The sequence below is a fragment of the Muntiacus reevesi genome, chromosome 10 (assembly GCF_963930625.1).
Source record: "Muntiacus reevesi chromosome 10, mMunRee1.1, whole genome shotgun sequence".
Taxonomy (NCBI): domain Eukaryota; kingdom Metazoa; phylum Chordata; class Mammalia; order Artiodactyla; family Cervidae; genus Muntiacus; species Muntiacus reevesi.
Window position 1 is genome coordinate 75,453,937 of NC_089258.1, and position 19,845 is coordinate 75,473,781.

Consider the following 19,845-nt stretch of genomic DNA (forward strand, 5'->3'; position numbering starts at 1 on the left):
TTTTTCATATATGGTCTTTATTATTTTGAGGTATGTTCCCTCTATCCCCACTTTCTGGAGAGTTTTTTTTCATAAATAGTGTTGAGTTTGTCGAAAGCTTTTGTGGCATATACTGAGATGATCATATGGCTTTTATTCTTCACTTTGTTAGTGTGGTACTTCACACTGATTGATTTGCAGATATTTTTCCTTGTAGCACTATTTACAACAGCAAAGATATGGATACAACCTTAACATACATCAACAGAAGAACCGATAAAGGAAATGTGGAACATACATACAATGGAATATTTTACTCAGCCATCAAAAAGAAAGAAATTAAACAATTTGCAGCATGTTGGATGGACCTAGAGATTGTCATCTTATGTGAAGTAAGTCAGACAGAGAAGGAAAAATATTGTATGACATCCTTTAAGTTCAGTGTCTAAATGAACTTATTTACAAACAGATGCAGTCTTACAGACTTAGAGAGCAAACTTATGGCTTCCAGGGGGGAAGGATGAGGGGAAAGCCCAGATAGGGAATTTGGGATGGATATGTACACACTGTTGTATTTAAAATGGATAACCAAGTAGGTCCTACTGTATAGTACATTGAGCTCTGCTCAATGTGATGTGGCAGCCTGGATGGGAGGGGAGTTTGGGGGAGAATAGACACATGCATATGTATGGCCGAGTCCCTTTGCTGTCTAGCTGAAACTATTACAGCATTGCTAATCTGCTATACTCCAACATAAAATAAAAAGTTAAAAACAAAATGTTAAGCATTTTAAAAATTTCAAAATTTAGTCCATCTATTACTCTTCTCTACATTATCAACATGAAAGGCAGGATGAAATATTAAAATATCTATGATAATGCTTCTCCAAAGTTAAAAACAGTTTACACATGAATTCTTAAGTTATCATGACTTCAATTATATTATTTCTATCAAACAACTATGTGAATAGTTATCTCGCTTCTGTTAATGAGCTCCTTACTGAGGCCTCCCTTTCAGTTATGTCTGTTTACACTTTGTAGTATTCACACAGCCTCCATTTTTCCTTTGGCTCCTATACACTCAGTTCTTGTTGAAGAGTAATATTATGGTGTAAAGTTTCCTTGTAATGGCTACAATTCTTTGGCTACAGATGGTAAAAATCAGGTTTCAACATCTAACTTGGGGTTATAAATCCCAACAGGACACTTGTTTAAATTAGATATACTTGCACAGCTATTTATTTCTGTCTCTTGATGTCTCTAATCTAAATGATAAACTGTGGAAAATTCTGAAATGGAAGGGAATACCAGACCATCTGACCTGCCTCTTGAGAAGCCTATATGCAGGTTAGGAAGCAACAGCTAGAACTGGACATGGAACAACAGACTGGTTCCAAATAGGAAAAGGAATATGTCAAGGCTGTATATTGTCACCCTGCTTATTTAATTTATATGCAGAGTACATCATGAGAAACGCTGGGCTGGAAGAAGCACAAACTGGAATCAAGATTGCCTGGAGAAATAGCAATAAACTCAGATATGCAGATGACACCACCCTTATGGCAGAAAGTGAAGAGGAACTAAAAAGCCTCTTGATGAAAGTGAAAAAAGAGAGTGAAAAAATTGGCTTAAAGCTCAACATTCAGAAAACTAAGATTATGGCATCCGGTTCCATCACTTCATGGGAAATAGATGGGGAAACAGTGGAAACAGTGTCAGACTTTATTTTTGGGGGCTCCAAAATCACTGCAGATGATGATTGTAGTCATGAAATTAAAAGATGCTTACTGCTGGGAAGGAAAGTTATGACCAACCTAGACAGCATATTAAAAAGTAGAGACATTACTTTGCCAACAAAGGTCCATCTAGTCAAGGCTATGGTTTTTCCAGTAGTCATGTATGGATGTGAGAGTTGGACTATGCAGAAAGCTGAGCATGGAAAAATTGATGCTTTTGAACTGTGGTGCTGGAGAAGACTCTTGAGAGTCCCTTGGACTGCAAGGAGACCCAACCAGTCCATCATAAAGGAGATCAGTCCTGGGTGTTCATCAGAAGGACTGATGCTGAAGCTGAAACTCCAATACTTTGGCCACCTGATGTGAAGAGCTGACTCATTGGAAAAGACCCTGATGCTGGGAGGGATTAGGGGCAGGAGGAGAAGGGGACAACAGAAGATGAGATGGCTGGATGGCATCACCGACACGATGGACATGAGATTGCATAAACTCTGGAAGTTGGTGATGGACAGGGAGGCTTGGCATGCTGCGATTCATGGGGTTGCAAAGAGTCGGACACGATTGAGTGACTGAACTGAACTGAACTGAACCAACAGGTACTGGTTTTGAGAGATTATTGGGATTTTTACTTGAAAATGAAACTAGAATGGTTGAGAGCAGTACTCTGGGCCATTTGAAGCAGAGCAGTTATTTTGGAGAGAATGGACGTAGACAAGAAGAGATGATGTCAGTCATCAAAGCCTTTGGGTGACGGAGAGAATGACCAGGTTCACAAGCATCCTGTTCCTTACTACCCTTTTGTGTTTCAGCCCGACATCGTTTCCTGCCCTTGCAGCCCTGAAACAATTGACTGATGCTCTTAAAACTTAGGCAGATCTTGTCATTTATGGTCAGTGACATCTAAGTATACCATTTCCTCCAGAAGTTAGGTTCAGCTTTGCAACTATTCAGATTTTTCAAAGGTATCTTAAATAAGAGCCCAGGAAGACTTATGCCAAATATCATTAAAAAAATCCATTTATAACAAGTGAATGATTATATAAATGTCCATATGAATCATGCAGAATACTGCCCTGAATTTATTGGTTGCTGCTAACATGTTCATAACTAAGATTAACTTACTTGGTAAGCAGAAGTGCTGATAGAAATTTTATAACATTTTATCTCTGATAAACATATGAGAAACAAAAATGATTTACTTTACTATGGAGAAATGAGACCCACTTCTTTACACTTACTTCTGCATTCTCGTCTTCCTAAATATTTACTAAGCGAATTGTGAACTATACTTGTGCTACAGTAAAAAAAAAGCTGTATGAATGTGAAATAAGTTCAGACAGAGAAAGACAATGTTCGATCCCATTTATATGTAGATCTAAAAAAACAAAAACAAACAAACAAAAACCACATAGATACAGAGAACAGATTGGTGGTTGCCATATGTAATGAATTGCAGTGGGGATGAACAAAATGGGTAAATAAGTTCAAAAGGTACAACTTCTAATTAAAAAATAAATGTCATGGGGATGTAATGGACAGCATGCTGACTATAGTCAATAATAACTAACTGCATATATGAAACTTTCTAAAAGAGTAGATCTTAAAACACCTCATCGGAAGAAAAATCAAAAATTTGCAATATGTAACAAATGTTAACTAGACTTACTATGATCATTTTACATTATATACAAAGTATTATACACATGAAACTAATATCATATGTGGTAATTATACCTCATTTTTAAAAGGGAATTAAATTCTGTCGTAAAATAAGGAAAAACTGCGCAAGTACCTTAACTCTAATTTCAGAGACACATGAGCAATGTTAATTTCGTGTAACATAGGCCATGTCCTTCATATGTGCTTTCCCTTACTCTTTGTGATCTTATATTTTCTCACCTTCCCCATATTCTATGCTGCCCCATCTCTATTCATCATCATTCAGTTTAGTTCAGCCACTCAGTCGTGTTCGAATCTTTGCGACTCCATGGACTGCAGCACGCTAGGCTTCCCTGTCCATCACCAATTCCAACTCATCGTCACTGGCCCCATATAGTCTATGCCGCTCCATCTCAATTTATTGTCTCCGGTCCCATATTCTGTGCTGCCCCGTCTCTATTCATCATTCAGTTCAGTTCAGTTCAGTCGCTCAGTCATGTCCGACTCTTTGCAACCCCATGCACTGCAGCATGTCAGGCCTCTCTGTCCATCACCAATTCCTGGGGTTTACCCAAACTCATGTCCATTGAGTACGTGATGTCATCCAACCATCTCATCCTCTGTCATCCCCTTCTCTTCCCACCCCCAATCTTTCCTAGCATCAAGGTCTTTTCAAATGAGTCAGCTCTTTGCATTAGTTGGCCAAACTATTGGAGTTTCAGCTTCAACATCAGTCCTTCCAATGAACACTCAGGGCTGATCTCCTGTAGAATGGACTGGTTGGATCTCCTTGCAATCCAAGGGACTCTCAAGAGTCTTCTCCAACACCACAGTTCAAAAGCATCCATTCTTTGGCACTCAGCTTTCTTTATAGTCCAACTCTCACATACATACATGACTCCTGAAAAAATCATAACCTTGACTAGATGGACCTTTGTTGGTAAAGTAATGTCTCTGCTTTTTAATATGCTGTCTAGATTGGTTATAACTTTCTTCCCAAGGCGTAAGTGTCTTTTAACTTCATGGCTGCAATCACCATCTGCAGTGATTCTGGAGCTCAGAAAAATAAGGTCTGACACTGTTTCCCCATCTATTTCCCTTGAAGTGATGGGACTAGATGCCATGATCTTAGTTTTCTGAATGTTCAGTTTTAAGCCAACTTTTCCACTCTCCTCTTTCAGTTTCATCAAGAGGCTCTTTTGTTCTTCTTCGCTTTCTGCCATAAGGGTGGTGTCATCTGCATCAATGTGGTTATTATTTCTCCTGGCAATCTTGATTCCAGCTTGAGCTTCATCCAGCCCAGCATTTCTCATGATGTACTGTGCATATAAATTAAATAAGCATGGTGACGATATGCAACCTTGACATACTCCTTTTCCTATTTGGTAAAATTTGTTGTTCCATATTCAGTTCTAACTGTTGTTTCCTGACCTGCATACAGATTTCTCAAGAGGCAGGTCAGGTGGTCTGGTATTCCTATCTCTTTAGGAATTTTCCACAGTTTATTGTGATCCATACTGTCAAAAGCTTTGGCATAGTCAATAAAGCAGAAATTGTTTTTCTGGAAGTCTTTTACCTTCCAGCATTTTCTAGCTTCTTGGCACTACCAAAGGTTGAGAGAAGGAAAATGGGGTTGCTTAGGAAGCAGACAGAACCCTCAAAAGCAATTATCGCCAACATGACTTTCTACTAGAAAGATACTGAGGATTTACTGAGTAAATTCAGTTGTTCCTGGGCCTATATGAACATGAAGGATATCCATGTGCCTAAAGTTTGAAAAAAAGATCTGGTATATTTCTAAACATTTGGTAGAATTTTAAGCATTATAAGTGACTTATAAGCCATCATCTGGTGGCTCAAATGGTAAAGAATCTGCCTGAAGTGCAGGAGTGAAAGTGAAAGTCGCTCAGTCACTTGACTGAATCACACCGACTGTTTGCGACCCCATGGCCTATACAGTTAATGGAATTTTCCAGGCCAGAGTCCTGGAACCTTTCCCTTCTCCAGGGGATCTTCCCAACCCAGGGATCAAACCCAGGTCTCCCGCATTGCAGGCGGATTCTTTACCTGCTGAGCCACAAGGGAAGCCCTTGGTGCTGGAGGCCCCTGTTCAGTTCTCTGGGTTGGGAAGATACCCTGCAGGAGGGCATGGCAAATCACTCCAGTATTCCTGCCAGGAGAATCCCCATGGAAAGAGGAGCCTGTGCGGGCTACAGTCCATGAGGCCCCAAAGTGTTAGGCACGACTGAGAGACCAAGAACACAAGCACAGGCACACACAGACACAGGCATTAAGCCAATCCATAGTGAAAGTGAAAGTGAAGTCGCTCAGTCGTGTCCGACTCTTTGCGACCCCGTGGACTGTAGCCCACCAGGCTCCTCCATCCATGGGATTCTCCAGGCGAGAATACTGGAGTGAGTTGCCATTTCCTTATCCAGGGGATCTTCCCGACCCAGGGATCAAACCCAGGTCTCTCGCGTTGCAGGCACATGCTTTAACCTCTGAGCCACGAGTTCCTATTTATAATATTCTGAATAACATTTGTATTTTCTCATAAAGCCTTTCAAATATTAAATATTAAAAAAGTGTTTACTTACTCCCCACTTATTGTTCCCTCTTTGTTCCAAAATATCTTCATTTTATTCCATTTAAGAGCAATGATAGCAGTTAAAATGCAGAAAGGTAGGAAAACGTAGAGACTGATCATAAGGTTATTTTTTTGAGAGGCACCACGTCGTTTTATCAAGCCTGCAGTTTTAGCTGAAGACATAACAATATCTTTTAACTTTTGAAAGGTGATATAAATCATTTTAGCAATTTGAATTATAAAAGTTTGGAATTTAAATAATATAATCATAGAACAAATAAATTTAAACTTAAAAGTGCTTCCCAAACTTCTGTGACTATACCCCAAAGTGCATTATATATTTCCCTTAAATATTTGTAATTTAATCTTTATATGTATATTTAATATTTATTTGCTACATTCTAATGCATTTCATTCTATTATACTATCATATTCCTATCATATTGCACTGCTATTTAGAATATATTGGATTGATACTACCACCTAACTGATTCCTTTATTTAAAAAATAGAGAAAAAAAAAAAAACAAAACAGAGCTCCCCTGGAGAAAGGAATGGCTACCCACTCCAATATTCTTGCCGAGGAAATCCCATGGACACAGGAACCTGGCAGGCTCCATGGGGTTGCAAAAAGTCAGGCATGACTTAGCAACTAACACTAATACTCTCACTCTCAGCATGGATTTTCTAGTTCCAAGTCACCCTTTGGGGAACTGCCTTATTTTGCACTGCTTTGTGTAAAATTAAAGACTAGTATTTAAGACCAAAAAAAGAAATGTTTTAAAAATTATTTAGTGAAAATTACAGATATAACTAAGGCTAATTAAAAAGAAAGAGTAGTAATAGATTAGGTTAAATTTACATAACAAATGTATAAAGTGATATTGCTTTAATTTTTATCGCATTAATTTAAAAAAATTGATATTCCTCTTGCTGTTATAAAGATATTGCATAAAACTACAAAAGTAAATCTATGGCCAATTGGTCCAAATAAGCAAAAGGAATAAACCAGAAAATTAAAATAAAAAAAAAACACATATAAACCAAGCAATCAAAATTACCACCAAACCAATTATGATGATATTGTGTGTATTCATGGGCATGCTCTGTCACTCAATTGTCTAAATCTTTGCGACCCCATGGACAGTAGCTTGCCAGGTTCTTTTGTCCATTGAATTTTTCAGACAAGAAAACTAGAGTGGGTTGCCATTCCCTTCTTAGTGGATCTTCCCCTCTCACAGATTGAACCCACCTCTCTTGCATCTCTTGCATTGGCAGGTGGATTCTTTACCACTGCGCCACCTCATGATATTAAGTGTAAACAAATTTAATGCCCTCTCAAAACGACAAAAGAATCTGTGCCACTGAAACACAGGTGCAATCCAATTATATGTTGATTCAAAATAATTTTCCAAGCTGCCATATATCACAGAAAGCTCAGCTCGGGCCTCTGTGATGACGTAGAGGTGTGGAGATGAGAGGGAAGCTCAAGAGGGAAGGGATATATGTATACTTATAGCTGACTCATATTGTTGTACAGCAGAAACTAACACAATATTGGAAAGCAATTATACTCCAATTAAAAAATAAATTTAAAAGCATCTGGTTTTTAAAAACTTTTGTATATGGATCCAAACTTTATTTTCCCTTGTGTAGCATGACATTTTAAATACTAGCCTTTAATATTAAACAAGCAAAAAAGAAAAAAAAAAGCTTTTAACGTATATGCAGAGTACATCATGCAAAATGCTTGGCTGGATGAGTCACAAGTTGGAAGCAAGAATCTCTCGCTGGAGGAAATATCAACAACCTCACCTATGCAGATGATACCACTCCGACAGCAGAAAGTGAAGAGGAACTAATGAACCTCTTGATGACAGTGAAAAAGTTGGCTTAAAGCTCAACATTCAGATAACAAAGATCATGGCATCTGGGCTTATCACTTCATGCCAAATAGAAGGGGAAAAAGTGGTAACAGTGACAGATTTTCTTTCTTTGGGCTCCAAAATCACTGGGGATGGTGACAGCAGCCATGAGATTAAAAGATACTTGATCCTTGGAAGGAAAGTTATGACACACCTAGACAGGGTATTAAAAAGCAGAGACATCAATTTGCGGACAAAGGTACATCTAGTCAAGACAATTGTTTTTCCATTAGTCATGTACAGATATGAGAGTTGGACCTTAAAGATGGCTGAGTGCTGAAGAATTGATGCTTTTGAGTTGTGGTGCTGGAGGAGACTCTTGAAAGTCTCTTGGACAGCAAGGAGATCAAACCAGTCAATCCTAAAGGAAATCAACCCTGAATATTCACTGGAAGGACTGATGCTAAAGTTGCAATACTTTGGCCTCCTGATGTGAAGAGCCTACTTGTTGGAAAAGATCTGATACTGGGAAAGATTGAAGGCAAGAGGAGAAGGGGGCGACAAAAGATGAGATGGTTGGATGCCATTACTGACTCAGTGGACATGAATGTGAGCAAACTCTAGGAGCTAGTGAAGGACAGGGAAGGCTGGCAGTGATGTAGTTGATGGGATCGCCTAAGAGTCAAATGTAACTTAGTGACTGAACAGCAACAAATCTAGAAAACTGCTGTATAAATAAAAAAATCTGGGAAACCATGGTTAAAATTAACATGACACATTAAAATGTTCATGGCTAGATTTGAATTAAAAGCACATACAACATTTTGATTGACAACATAATCTATAGCTGTGCTATACATAATAGCACTACAAAGTGACCGTTTACTTGTAATTAGGTAAAATAAAATGAAAATGTTAGTTCCTTGATTGCATTTTCCACATGCTCACTGCTTAATAGCCACATAGACAGTGGGGCTGTAAGGATACAGAAGACTCTGTTGGAGCAGTCATTTAGTTACTAACATGTATCTTCATCTATGTTCCAAAATCCATCATCGATACTTCCTCCTGGTGATGAGGGTGTTTGCGAACAATCTGGGGGCACATATCCAGCATCACAGTGACAATTTAAGCGAGAATTGCAAACCTGGAATGAAACCAAAATAAAGAAGACCATTTTTTATGTCATATAAAAATTAAATGGATTAGTATTGATTGTGAGTCAAAGCAAATGATTAAAGTAATGCAATTTGGTATGTTACAGACTGTTTTTATTTCAATGTGGAAAATAATTATAAAATAAAATGCAAGGCAAGAAATGTCCATTCAATGCTTTTTAAATGCTACAGAGGGTTTCTCTAATTTATGTCTTCAATAAAAGTAGACAACATTCTTGATACACCTGTCTCTTCTAAAAAGACAGAGAAATTATGAAGCTAAAAATTATAGCAGGAGTTGAATTTTTTATGAATTGTGCCAGATATTTTATAAAACTGTTGTAAGAGTCAACTTTTACAAAACACGGGGAGAAAACTAAAGGGCAAAGTTTACTTATTCAGGTGCAGTTGGAAAAATCGATTTTGCTAGAAAATAGGAAGGCTAGGGGGTTTCCTTGGTAGCTCAGCTAGTGAAGAATACACCTGCAATGCAGAAGATTCCAGTTCAGTTTTTGGATTGGGAGGATCCCCTGGAGAAGGGATAGGCTACCCATTCCAGTATTCTTGGACTTCCCTTGTAGCTCAGATGGTAAAGAATTTGGCCTGCAATGTGGCAGACCCGGGTTCGATCCCTAGGTTGCGAAGATCCCCTGGAGGAGGGCATGGCAACTCACTCCAGTATTCTTGCCTGGATAATCCCCAAGTACACAGGAGACTGGCAGGCTATGGTCCATGGGGTCACAAAGAGTCGGACATGACCGAGCAACTAAGCATAGCACAGCACAGCAGAGGAAGGCTAGAATATATTTACAGATATGACCTTATGGGTGAATCAAAAGATGGGTCAGAAGCAGAATAGGTAATCTAGGGGTAAGTTCAGGCAAAATTAAATTGAAATTAAATAATAAGGGAATGGAACATAAAAGAAATTGTAAATAATAGGGTGTGTAAAAAGGAGGTAAATTTTGATACAAGACACACAGACAGGTCAATTTCTCCAGGATTACTATAGAAAGTATGAAGCATCAAGATAATGGGAGATACTACCTACCATTTTAAAGCTAAATGCATGCTTAGAAAATCTTAAATAGGACACAGAATTTCTATAATTCAGGTGATGATTTCACAATGGATAGACAAATAAAAGTGCCAATGGAAAATGTGATCAGACACACTGAAACTCTACTATTAATTTAAAAATGCAAATTAGCAATAAATTTAGCATGTGAGAAGATATTAGTAAACTAAGAAGCTCATCTGGCCTGAATTTGAAGAAATGTTTTCACTACTGGTAGGTGAAGAAAAACCGATATAGTATTTCCTAAAGACATGCAATATTTATTAAATTCAAATTATGCATATATTTGGCCCATCAGATCTCAAGGCAATCAATTTATGAAATTAAATAACTCTGCAAGGTGAACGTACAACAGTGTCCACTGTACCACTATTTACAACAGTTAAATAAAAATTCAATATTATCCAAAAGTCATCAGTGAATTACTTCAAATACAAAAGAACCATAGAGAAGAATAAATTGAAGTCACTGATCTGAGACAGATTTCAATGGACAAGGAACTCTGTTGTCAAAAATATATTAGATTGTGAGTAATGTGTAATAGAAATAAAGTTTGTGAGTATTTAGTATATAGCAGTTATCAGTTCAATTCAGGTCAGTTCAGTCACTCACTCGTGTCCAACCTCATGGACTGAAACACACCAGGCTTCTCTGTCCTTCACAAATACCTGGAGCTTGCTCAAACTCTTGTCCATTGAGTTGGTGATGCCATCCAACCATCTCATCCTCTGTCATCCCCTTCTCTTTCTGCCTTCACAATCTTTCCCAGCATCAGAGTCATGCATTCAATTATAAGCAGTATTTACATTTATGTATAAATATATACATGTATATACTAACTCCAGAAAGAATGAAGAGATGGAGCCAAAGCAAAAGCAATACCCAGTTGTAGATGTGACTGGTGATGGAAGTAAAGTCCGATGCTATAAAGAGTAATACTGCATAAGAACTTGGAATATTAGGTCCATGAATCAAGGCAAATTGGAAGTGGCCAAACAGGAGATGGCAAGAGGGAACGTCGATATTTTAGGAAACAGTGAATGAAAATGGACTGGAATGTGTGCATTTAACTCAGATGACCATTATATCTACTACTGTGGCCAAGAATCCCTTAGAAGGAATGGAGTAGCCATCATAGCCAACAAAAGAGTCTGAAATGCAGTACTTGGATGCAGTCTCAAAAACAGCAGAATGATCTCTGTTCGTTTCCAATGCAAACCATTCAGTATCAGAGTAATCGAAGTATATACCCCAACCAGTAATGCTGAAGAAGCAGAAGTTGAACAGTTCTATGAAGACCTACAGGACCTTCTAGAACTAATACCGAAAAAAGATGCTGTTTTCATTATAGGGACAGGAAAGCAAAAGTAAGAAGTCAAGAAATACCTGGAGTAATGAGAAAATCCGGCCTTGGAATGAAGCAGAATGAAGCAGGACAAAGACTAACAGAGTTTTGCAAAGAGCAGGCACTGGTCATAGCAAACTCCCTCTTCCAACACCACAAGAGAAGATTCTACATATGGATATCACCAGATGGTCAATACCAAAACCAGATTGATTAGAGTCATTGCAGTCAAAGATGGAGAAGCTCTATACAGTCAGCAAAAACAAGACCGGAAGTTGACTGTGGCTGAGATCATGAGCTCCTTATTGTCAAATTCAGACTGATATTGAAGAAACTGGAGAAAATTATTAGACCATTCAGGTATGACCTAAATCAAATCCCTTATGACTATACAGGGGAAGAGACAAATAGATTGAAGGGATTAGATTTGATATGCAGAGTGCCTGAAGAACTGTGGATGAAGGTTCATGATATTGTAAAGGAGGCAGTGTTCAAAATCATCCCCAAGAAAAAGAAATTCAAAAGGGCAAAATGGCTGTCTGAGGAGGCCTTACAAATAGCTGAGAAAAGAAGAGAAGCTAAAGGCAAAGGAGAAAGGGAAAGATATATCCATTTGAATGCAGAGTTCCAAAGAATATCAAGGAGAGATAAGAAAGCCTTTCTCAGTGATCAGTGCAAAGAAACAGAGGAAAACAACAGAATGGGAAAGACTAGAGATCTCTTCAAGACAATTAGAGAAATGAAAGGAAATAATCATGCAAAGATGGGCACAATAAAGGAAAGAAATGGTATGGACCTAACAGAAGCAGAAGACATTAAGAAGAGGTGGCAAGAATATACAGAAGAACCTTGCAAAAAAAACTTCATGACCCAGATAATCATGATGGTGTGACCACTCACCTAGAACCAGACATCCTGGAATGTGAAGTCAAGTGGGCCTCAGGAAGCATCACTACGAACACAGCTAGTGAAGGCGATGGAATTACAGACGAGCTATTTAAAATCCCGGAAGATGATGCTATGAAAGTGCTACAGTCAATATGCCAGCAAATTTGGAAAACTCAGCAGTGGCCATAGGACTGGAAAAGGTCAGTTTTCATTCCAACCCCAAAGAAAGGCAATGCCAAAGAATGCTCAAACTACCACATAATTGCACTTATCTCACATGCTAACAAAGTAATGCTCAAAATGCCCCAAGTCAGGCTTCAACAGTAAATGAACTGTGAACTTCCAAAAGTTCAAGCTCGATTTAGAAAAGAAGAGGAATCAGAGATCAAATTACCAACATCTGTTGAATCACGGAAAAAGCAAGAGAGTTCCAGAAAAACATTTACTTTTGCTTTATTGACTATGCTAATGTCTTTGACTGTGTGGATCACAATAAACTGAGGAAAATTCTGAAAGAGATGGGAATACCAGAACAGCTGACCTGCCCCCTAAGAAAACTGTATGCAGGTCAATACAGCAACAGTTAGAAATGGACATGGAACAACACACAGGTTCTAAGTCAGGAAAGGAGTATGTCAAGGCTGTATATTGTCACCCTGCTTACTTAACTTATATGCAGTGTACCTCATGAGAAATGCTGAACTGGATGAAGCACAAGCTGGAGTCAATATTGCCAAGAGAAATATCAATAACCTCAGACATGCAGATGACACCACACTTATGGCAGAAAGCAAAAAGAACTAAAGAGACTCTTGATGAAAGTGAAAAAGGAGAGTGAAAAATTTCGCTTAAAACTCAACATTCAGAAAACTAAGATGATGGCCTCTGGTCCCATCACTTCATGGCAAATAGATGGGGAATCAGTGGAAACAGTGACAGACTATTTTTGGGGGACTCCAAAATCACTGCAGATGGTGACAGCAGCCATGAAATTAAAAGATGCTTGCTTCTTGGAAGAAAAGTTATGACCAACCTAGACAGCATATTAAAAAGCAGAGACATTACTTTGCCAACAAAGATGCATCTAGTCAAAGCTATGGTTTTTTCAGTGGTCATGTATGCATATGAGAGTTGGACTACAAAGAAAGCTGAGTGCTGAAGAATTGATGCTTTTGAACTGTGGTGTTGGAGAAGACTCTTGAGAGTCCCTTGGACTGCAAAGAGATCCAACCATTTCATTCTAAAGGAAATTAGTACTGAATGTTCATTGGAAGAACTGATGCTGGAGCTGAAACTCTGATATTTTGGTCACCTGTTGTGAAGAACTGATTAACTGGAAAAGACCCAGTTGCTAGGAAAGATTGAACGTGGGAGGTGAAGGTGATGACAGAGGGTGAGATGGTTGCATGGCATCACTGACTCAATGGATATGAGTTTGAGTGAACTCTGGGAGTTGGTGATGGACAGGGAGGCCTGGCGTGCTGCAGTTCTTGGGGTCCCAAAGAGTTGGACACGACTGAGTGACTGATCGGAACTGAATTGATATACATGTAACACTAAATATATCTATTTCCAAAATTATGCAGTCTCTATGTAACATTATAATAGCTTATGTTTAATATTGCCTTTTTGTACAAAGTTTAAAAGTTTTTAGCTCATGAAGTGTCTAATGATCTGAAAGAATACATAGAACGTTCACACAGGTATAAATAATGAAATTTGATTTCTACATTTAACTGAAATTTTTAAAGAAATTTCCACATCCATAATTCTGAAACTTATTATTATCCTGGAAAGTGTTATGATATGTATTTTAAAACTATACATAAAATAGAGTAACAATTACATACCCCATGTCCTCTGCATTTGATATTTGGGTTGCAACTTTGAAACTGACTGTATTGAGAGAGGTCACGACAACTGCCACCGTAACAAAACTAAAATGATAAAGCAACCAACAACTTTAAAGTCAGGAATTCATTAACTGTACTTCGTATAAGAAATTAGATATACAATGTGATATATACTTAGGATGAATTTGAGTTTCATAACATCTACTCATTCTAATAAAAAACTGGAAGTCAAAATGGTACATTATTACTTTATCAAATATCAAGTTTTTACAATAAGATATTGCTTCCCTTGAAGGAGCAGACTTGTGAGTTTACTAATAGTCAATGAAAATTATTAAAGTATTGTAATTTGGTATGTTATAGGAGGTTTTTATTTTAATGTGGAAAGGGATTTTAAAAATAAAATACAATACAAGAAATGTCCATTCAGTGCTTTTCAAGTGCCATAGAGGTTTTCTCTAATTTGTCTCCTCAATAAAAGTAGACAACATTCTTGAAATACCTGAAAACACAGAACTTTTCTATGTCTTTTCTACAAGGCATAGAAATTATGAAGCCAAAAATTATAGCTGGTATAAGAACAAAACAAGCCAAATTGTAATTAGCATTTGTAACGGGCCTTTGCACTTTCTATGCATTTTTATATATATGCTCACATTGACCCTGAGAGGGAGATATTTTTATCCACACTTTATATTTGATGAGAACTAAATGTACACTTTTTAGGTCATGCCACCACTGACTGACAGAACCAATATTCAGCGCAAGAACTTCTTTAATCATAGAGCCCACTGATCAATGCTCAATACCAGTGCTTCAACCAGTCCTTTTTACATTCTTCTAACTTTACTAAAGTATTCCTTTTCTTTTACAAAAGCAATGTTATCCTCATACCTCAGTTTATCTAACCTTGACTTTGAAATAGAAATTATACCGAAGTTATAGGTTATGAGGATGAAATAACTTATTACACATAAAGGAACAAAAGTAGTTTGGGACATAGTAAATTCTCACTAAATGCAAATTTGTGTTTTAGTTATTTATTTAACCTGATTTTGATGTAGACTGCAAGTTAATATTCCTCTATCAAAATTTTACTTTAATTTGAATACTCTGGGGGACATCTAAGATTATCTGCACACTTTTCTCAGTTATCTTTCAGAATATCTAACATGTGATGAAGTCTAAAACATTCATTATTTTCTATCACTATTTGTAAGTAAATATATGGGCAAAGGTCCGTCTAATCAAAACTACGGATTTTACAGTAGTCATGTAGGAAGTGTTCAGTTCAGTCACTCAGTCATGTGCAACTCTTTGCGACCCCATGAACTGCAGCACGCCAGGCCTCCGTGTCCATCACCAACTCCCAGAGTCCAGACAAACCCATGTCTACTGAGTCTGTGATGCCATCCAACCATCTCATCCTCTGTCGTCACCTTCTCCTCCTGCACTCAATCGTTCCCAGCATCACCGTCTTTTCCAATGAGTCAGCTCTTCGCATCAGGTGGCCAAAGTATTGGAGTTTCAGCTTCAACATCAGTCCTTCCAATGAACACCCAGGACTGATCTCCTTTAGGATGGACTGGTTGGACCTCTTGCAGTCCAAGGGACCCTCACAAGTCTTCTCCAACACCACATTTCAAAATCATCAATTCTTTGGTGCTCAGCTTTCTTTATACTCCAAATCTCACATCCATACATGACTACTGAAAAAATCATAGCTTTGACTAGATGCATCTTTGTTGGCAAAATAATGTCTCTGCTTTTTAATATGCTGTCTAGGTTGGCCATAATTTTCCTTTCCAAGGAGAAAGCGTCTTTTAATTTCCTGGCTGCAATCACCATCTGCAGTGATTTTGGAGCCCCCAAAAATCAAGTCAGCCATGGTTTCCACTGTTTCCCCATCTATTTGCCATGAAGTGATGGGATCAGATGCCCTGATCTTAGTTTTCTGAATGTTGAGCTTTAGGCCAAATTTTTCACTCTCCTCATTCACTTTCATCAAGAGGCCCTTTAGTTCTTCTTCACTTTCTGCCATCAGGGTGGTGTCATCTGCATATCTGAAGTTGTTGATATTTCTCCCAGTAATCTTGAATCCAGCTTGTGCTTCCTCCTGTCCAGCATTTCTCATGATGTACTCTGCATGTAAGTTAAATAAGCAGGGTGACAATATACAGCTTTTATGTACTCCTTTTCCTATTTGGAACCATTCTGCTGTTCCATGTCTAGTTCTAACTGTTGCTTCCTGACCTGCATACAGATTTCTCAAGTTGTAGGTCAGGTGATCTGGTATTCCCAACTCTTTCAGAATTTTCCACAGTTTATTGTGATCCACACAGTCAAAGGCTTTGGCATAGTAAATAAAGCAAAAGTTGATGTTTTTCTGGAACTCACTTGCTTTTAAAATGATCCAGAGGATGCTGGCAATTTGATTTCTGGTTCCTCTGCCTTTTTAGAACCAGTTTGAACATCTGGAAGTTCACGGTTCACTTATTGCTGAAGCCTGACTTGGAGAATGTTGCACATTACTTTACTAGCCTGTGAGATGAGTGCAACTGTGCAGTAGTTTGAGCATTCTTTGGGATTGCCTTTTTAGGGATTGGAATGAAAACTGACCTTTTCCAGTCCTATGGCCACTGCTGAGTTTTCCAAATTTGCTGGCATATTGACTGTAGCACTTTCATAGCATCATCTTCTGGGATTTTAAATAGCTCATCTGGAATTCCATCACCTTCACTAGCTTTGTTCGTAGTGATCCTTCCTAAGGCCCACTTGACTTCATATTCCAGGATGTCTGGCTCTAGGTGAGTGATGACACCATTGTGATTATCTGGGTCATGAAGATCTTTTTTGTTTAGTTCTTCTGTGTATTTTTGCCACCTCTTCTTAATATCTTTGGCTTCTGTTAACTCCCTACCATTTCTGTCCTTTATTGAGCCCATCTTTGCATAAAATGTTCCCTTAGTATCTCTAATTTTCTTGACGAGATTTCTAGTCTTTCCCATTCTATTGTTTTCCTCTATTTCTTTGCATTGATCGCTGAGAATGGCTTTCTTATCTCTCCTTGAAATTCTTTGGAACTCTACATTCAAATGGGTATATCTTTCCTTTTCTCCTTTCCTATTCACTTCCTTTGTGTTCACAGTGATTTGTAAGGCCTCCTCAGACAAACATTTTGCTTTTTTGCATTTCTTACTCTTGGGGATGATCTTGATTCCTATCTCCTGTACAATGTCACAAAGCTCCGTCCTTAGTTCATCAGGCACTCTATCAGATCTAGTCCCTTAACTCTCACTACCACTGTATAGTCATAAGGGATTTGATTTAGGTCATACCTGAATGGTCTAGTAGTTTTCTCCACTTTCTTTGATTTCAATCTGAATTTGGCAATAAGAAGTTCAAGATCTGAGCCACAGTCAGCTCCTGGTCTTGTTTTTGCTGACTGTATAGAGCTTCTCCATCTTTGACTGCAAAGTATGTAATCAATATGATTTCGGTATCTACCATCTGGTGATGTCCGTGTGTTGCATCTTCTCTTGTGCTGGTTGAAGAGGGTGTTTTCTATGACTAGTGCGTTTTCTTGGCAGAACTCTATTAGCCTTTACCCTGATTCATTCTGTACTCCAAGGTCAAATTTGCCTGTTACTCCAGGTGTTTCTTGATTCCTACTTTTGCATTCCAGTCCCCTAAAATGAAAAGGACATCTTTTTTGGGTGTTAGCTCTGGAAGGTCTTGTAGGTCTTCATAGAACTGTTTAGCTTCAGCTTCTTCAGTGCTACTGGTCAGGGCAGATACTTGGATTACCATGATATTGAATGGTTTGCCTTGGAAACGAACAGAGATCATTCTGCAGTTTTTGAGATTGCATCCAAGTACTGTATTTCAGACTCTTTTGTTGACTCTGATGGCTACTTCATTTCTTCTAAGGGATTCCTACCCATGGTAGTAGATATAATGGTCATCTGAGTTAAATTCACCCATTGAAGTCCATCTTAGTTCGCTGATTCCTAGAATGTTGATGTTCACTCTTGTCATCTCCTGTTTGACCACTTTCAATTTGCCTTGATTCATGGACCTAACATTCCAGGATGTGAAAGATGGACTATAAAGAAAGCTGTGTGCCGAGAATTGATGCTTTTGAACTGTGGTGTTGGTGAGACTCTTGAGAGTCCCTTGGACAGTAAGGATATCAACCCAGTCCATCCTAAAAGAAATCAGTCCTGAATATTCATTGGAAGGACTGATGCTGAAGCTGAAACTGAAATAGTTTGGCCGCCTGATGTGAAGAACTGACTCATTGGAAAAGACCCTGATGTTGGGAAATACTGAAGGCAGGAGGAGAAGGGGATCACAGAGGATGAGATGGTTGGATGGCACCATCTCATGGTGCTTCAATGGACATGAGTTTGAGCAAGCACCAGGAGTTGGTGATGGACAGGGAATCCTGGCTTGCTGCAGTCCATGGGGTCACAAAGAGTTGGACACGACTGAGCAGCTGTTTGAAGGCAGAAAGAGAAGGGGACGACCGAGGATGAGATGGTTGGATGGCATCACGGACTCAGTGGACATGGGTTTAGGTGGACTCTGGGAGTTGGTGATGGACAGGGAGGCCTGGCATGCTGCGGTTCATGGAGTCGCAAGGAGTCAGACACGAGTGAGCGACTGAATTGAGCAACTGAACTGACTGGTAAACAAAAAACAAACATAAGCTTGCTAATTCACTGAAAGTGCTCTGATGAAGCCGGTAAGGGGAAAAAAAATGTGTGGCAAACCAGCAGTATCTTAGAACAAAACTACTGGGTTGACAACTATATTCATTTGACTTTTTCCATAAGATGGCTCCAGGAACGTTTTGTTCAAACATTTGTACAATGTATGGAGAAAGTGCTGTGTACTGATAAATCCAAGTGTGATTTGCAAAATTTCGTGCTGGAGATTTCTTGATGGGCAATGCTCCATGGTCTGGTAGACCAGTTGAAGTTGATAGCAATCAAATCAAGACATTAACTGAGAACAAGCAATGTTATACCATGCGGGAGGCAGCTGACATACTCAAAATATCCAAATCAAGCATGCAAAATCATTTGCACCAGCTTACTCATGTTACTTGTTTTGATGTTTGTGTTCCACTCAAGTGAGAAAAAAAAAAAAAAAAAAAACACCTTCTTGACTATAGTTCTGCTTTTTCTACTTAGACATAACAAAAAGATTTCATTTTATAAAAAACAAATTGTGACAGGGGATGACAGTGGGTACTGTATAATAATGTGGTACAGGAGAGATTGTTTTTTCAGTCGCTAAGTTGTGTCCACCTTTTTATGACCCCATGGACTGCAGCACGCCAGGCTTCCCTGTCTTTCACTATTTCTAGGAGTTTGTCCATGTCCGTTGAGTTGGTGATGCCATTCAACTATCTCATCTTCTGATTGCCCCTTCCCCTTCTGCCTTCAATCTTTCCCAGCATCTGGGTCTTTTCCAATGAGTTGGCTCTGCCCACCAGGTGGCCAAAGTATTGGAACTTCAGCTTCAGCATCAGCTCTTCCAATGTATATTCAGGGTTGACTTCCCTCAGGATTGACTGGCTTGAACTCCTTGCAGTCCAAAGGACTCTCAAGAGTCTTCTTCGGCATCACAGTTTGAAAGCATCAACTCTTTGGTCCTCAGCCTTCTTTATGGCCCAATTCTCACATCCCTACA

General features: G+C 38.7%; 1 protein-coding gene across 1 annotated transcript in view; it reads right to left on the minus strand.

Moving 5' to 3' along the window:
- Positions 1 to 19,845, minus strand: part of LOC136176387 (A disintegrin and metallopeptidase domain 3-like) — a 143,244-nt gene that overhangs the window by 32,161 nt on the left and 91,238 nt on the right. Inside the window, exons 17-19 of the mRNA XM_065946538.1 lie at positions 14,143 to 14,229; positions 8,848 to 8,971; positions 5,971 to 6,133 (exon numbers count right to left, since the gene is read on the minus strand). Of these exons, the coding sequence (XP_065802610.1) occupies positions 5,971 to 6,133; positions 8,848 to 8,971; positions 14,143 to 14,229 (374 nt within the window). The remainder of the gene's footprint in view (positions 1 to 5,970; positions 6,134 to 8,847; positions 8,972 to 14,142; positions 14,230 to 19,845) is intronic.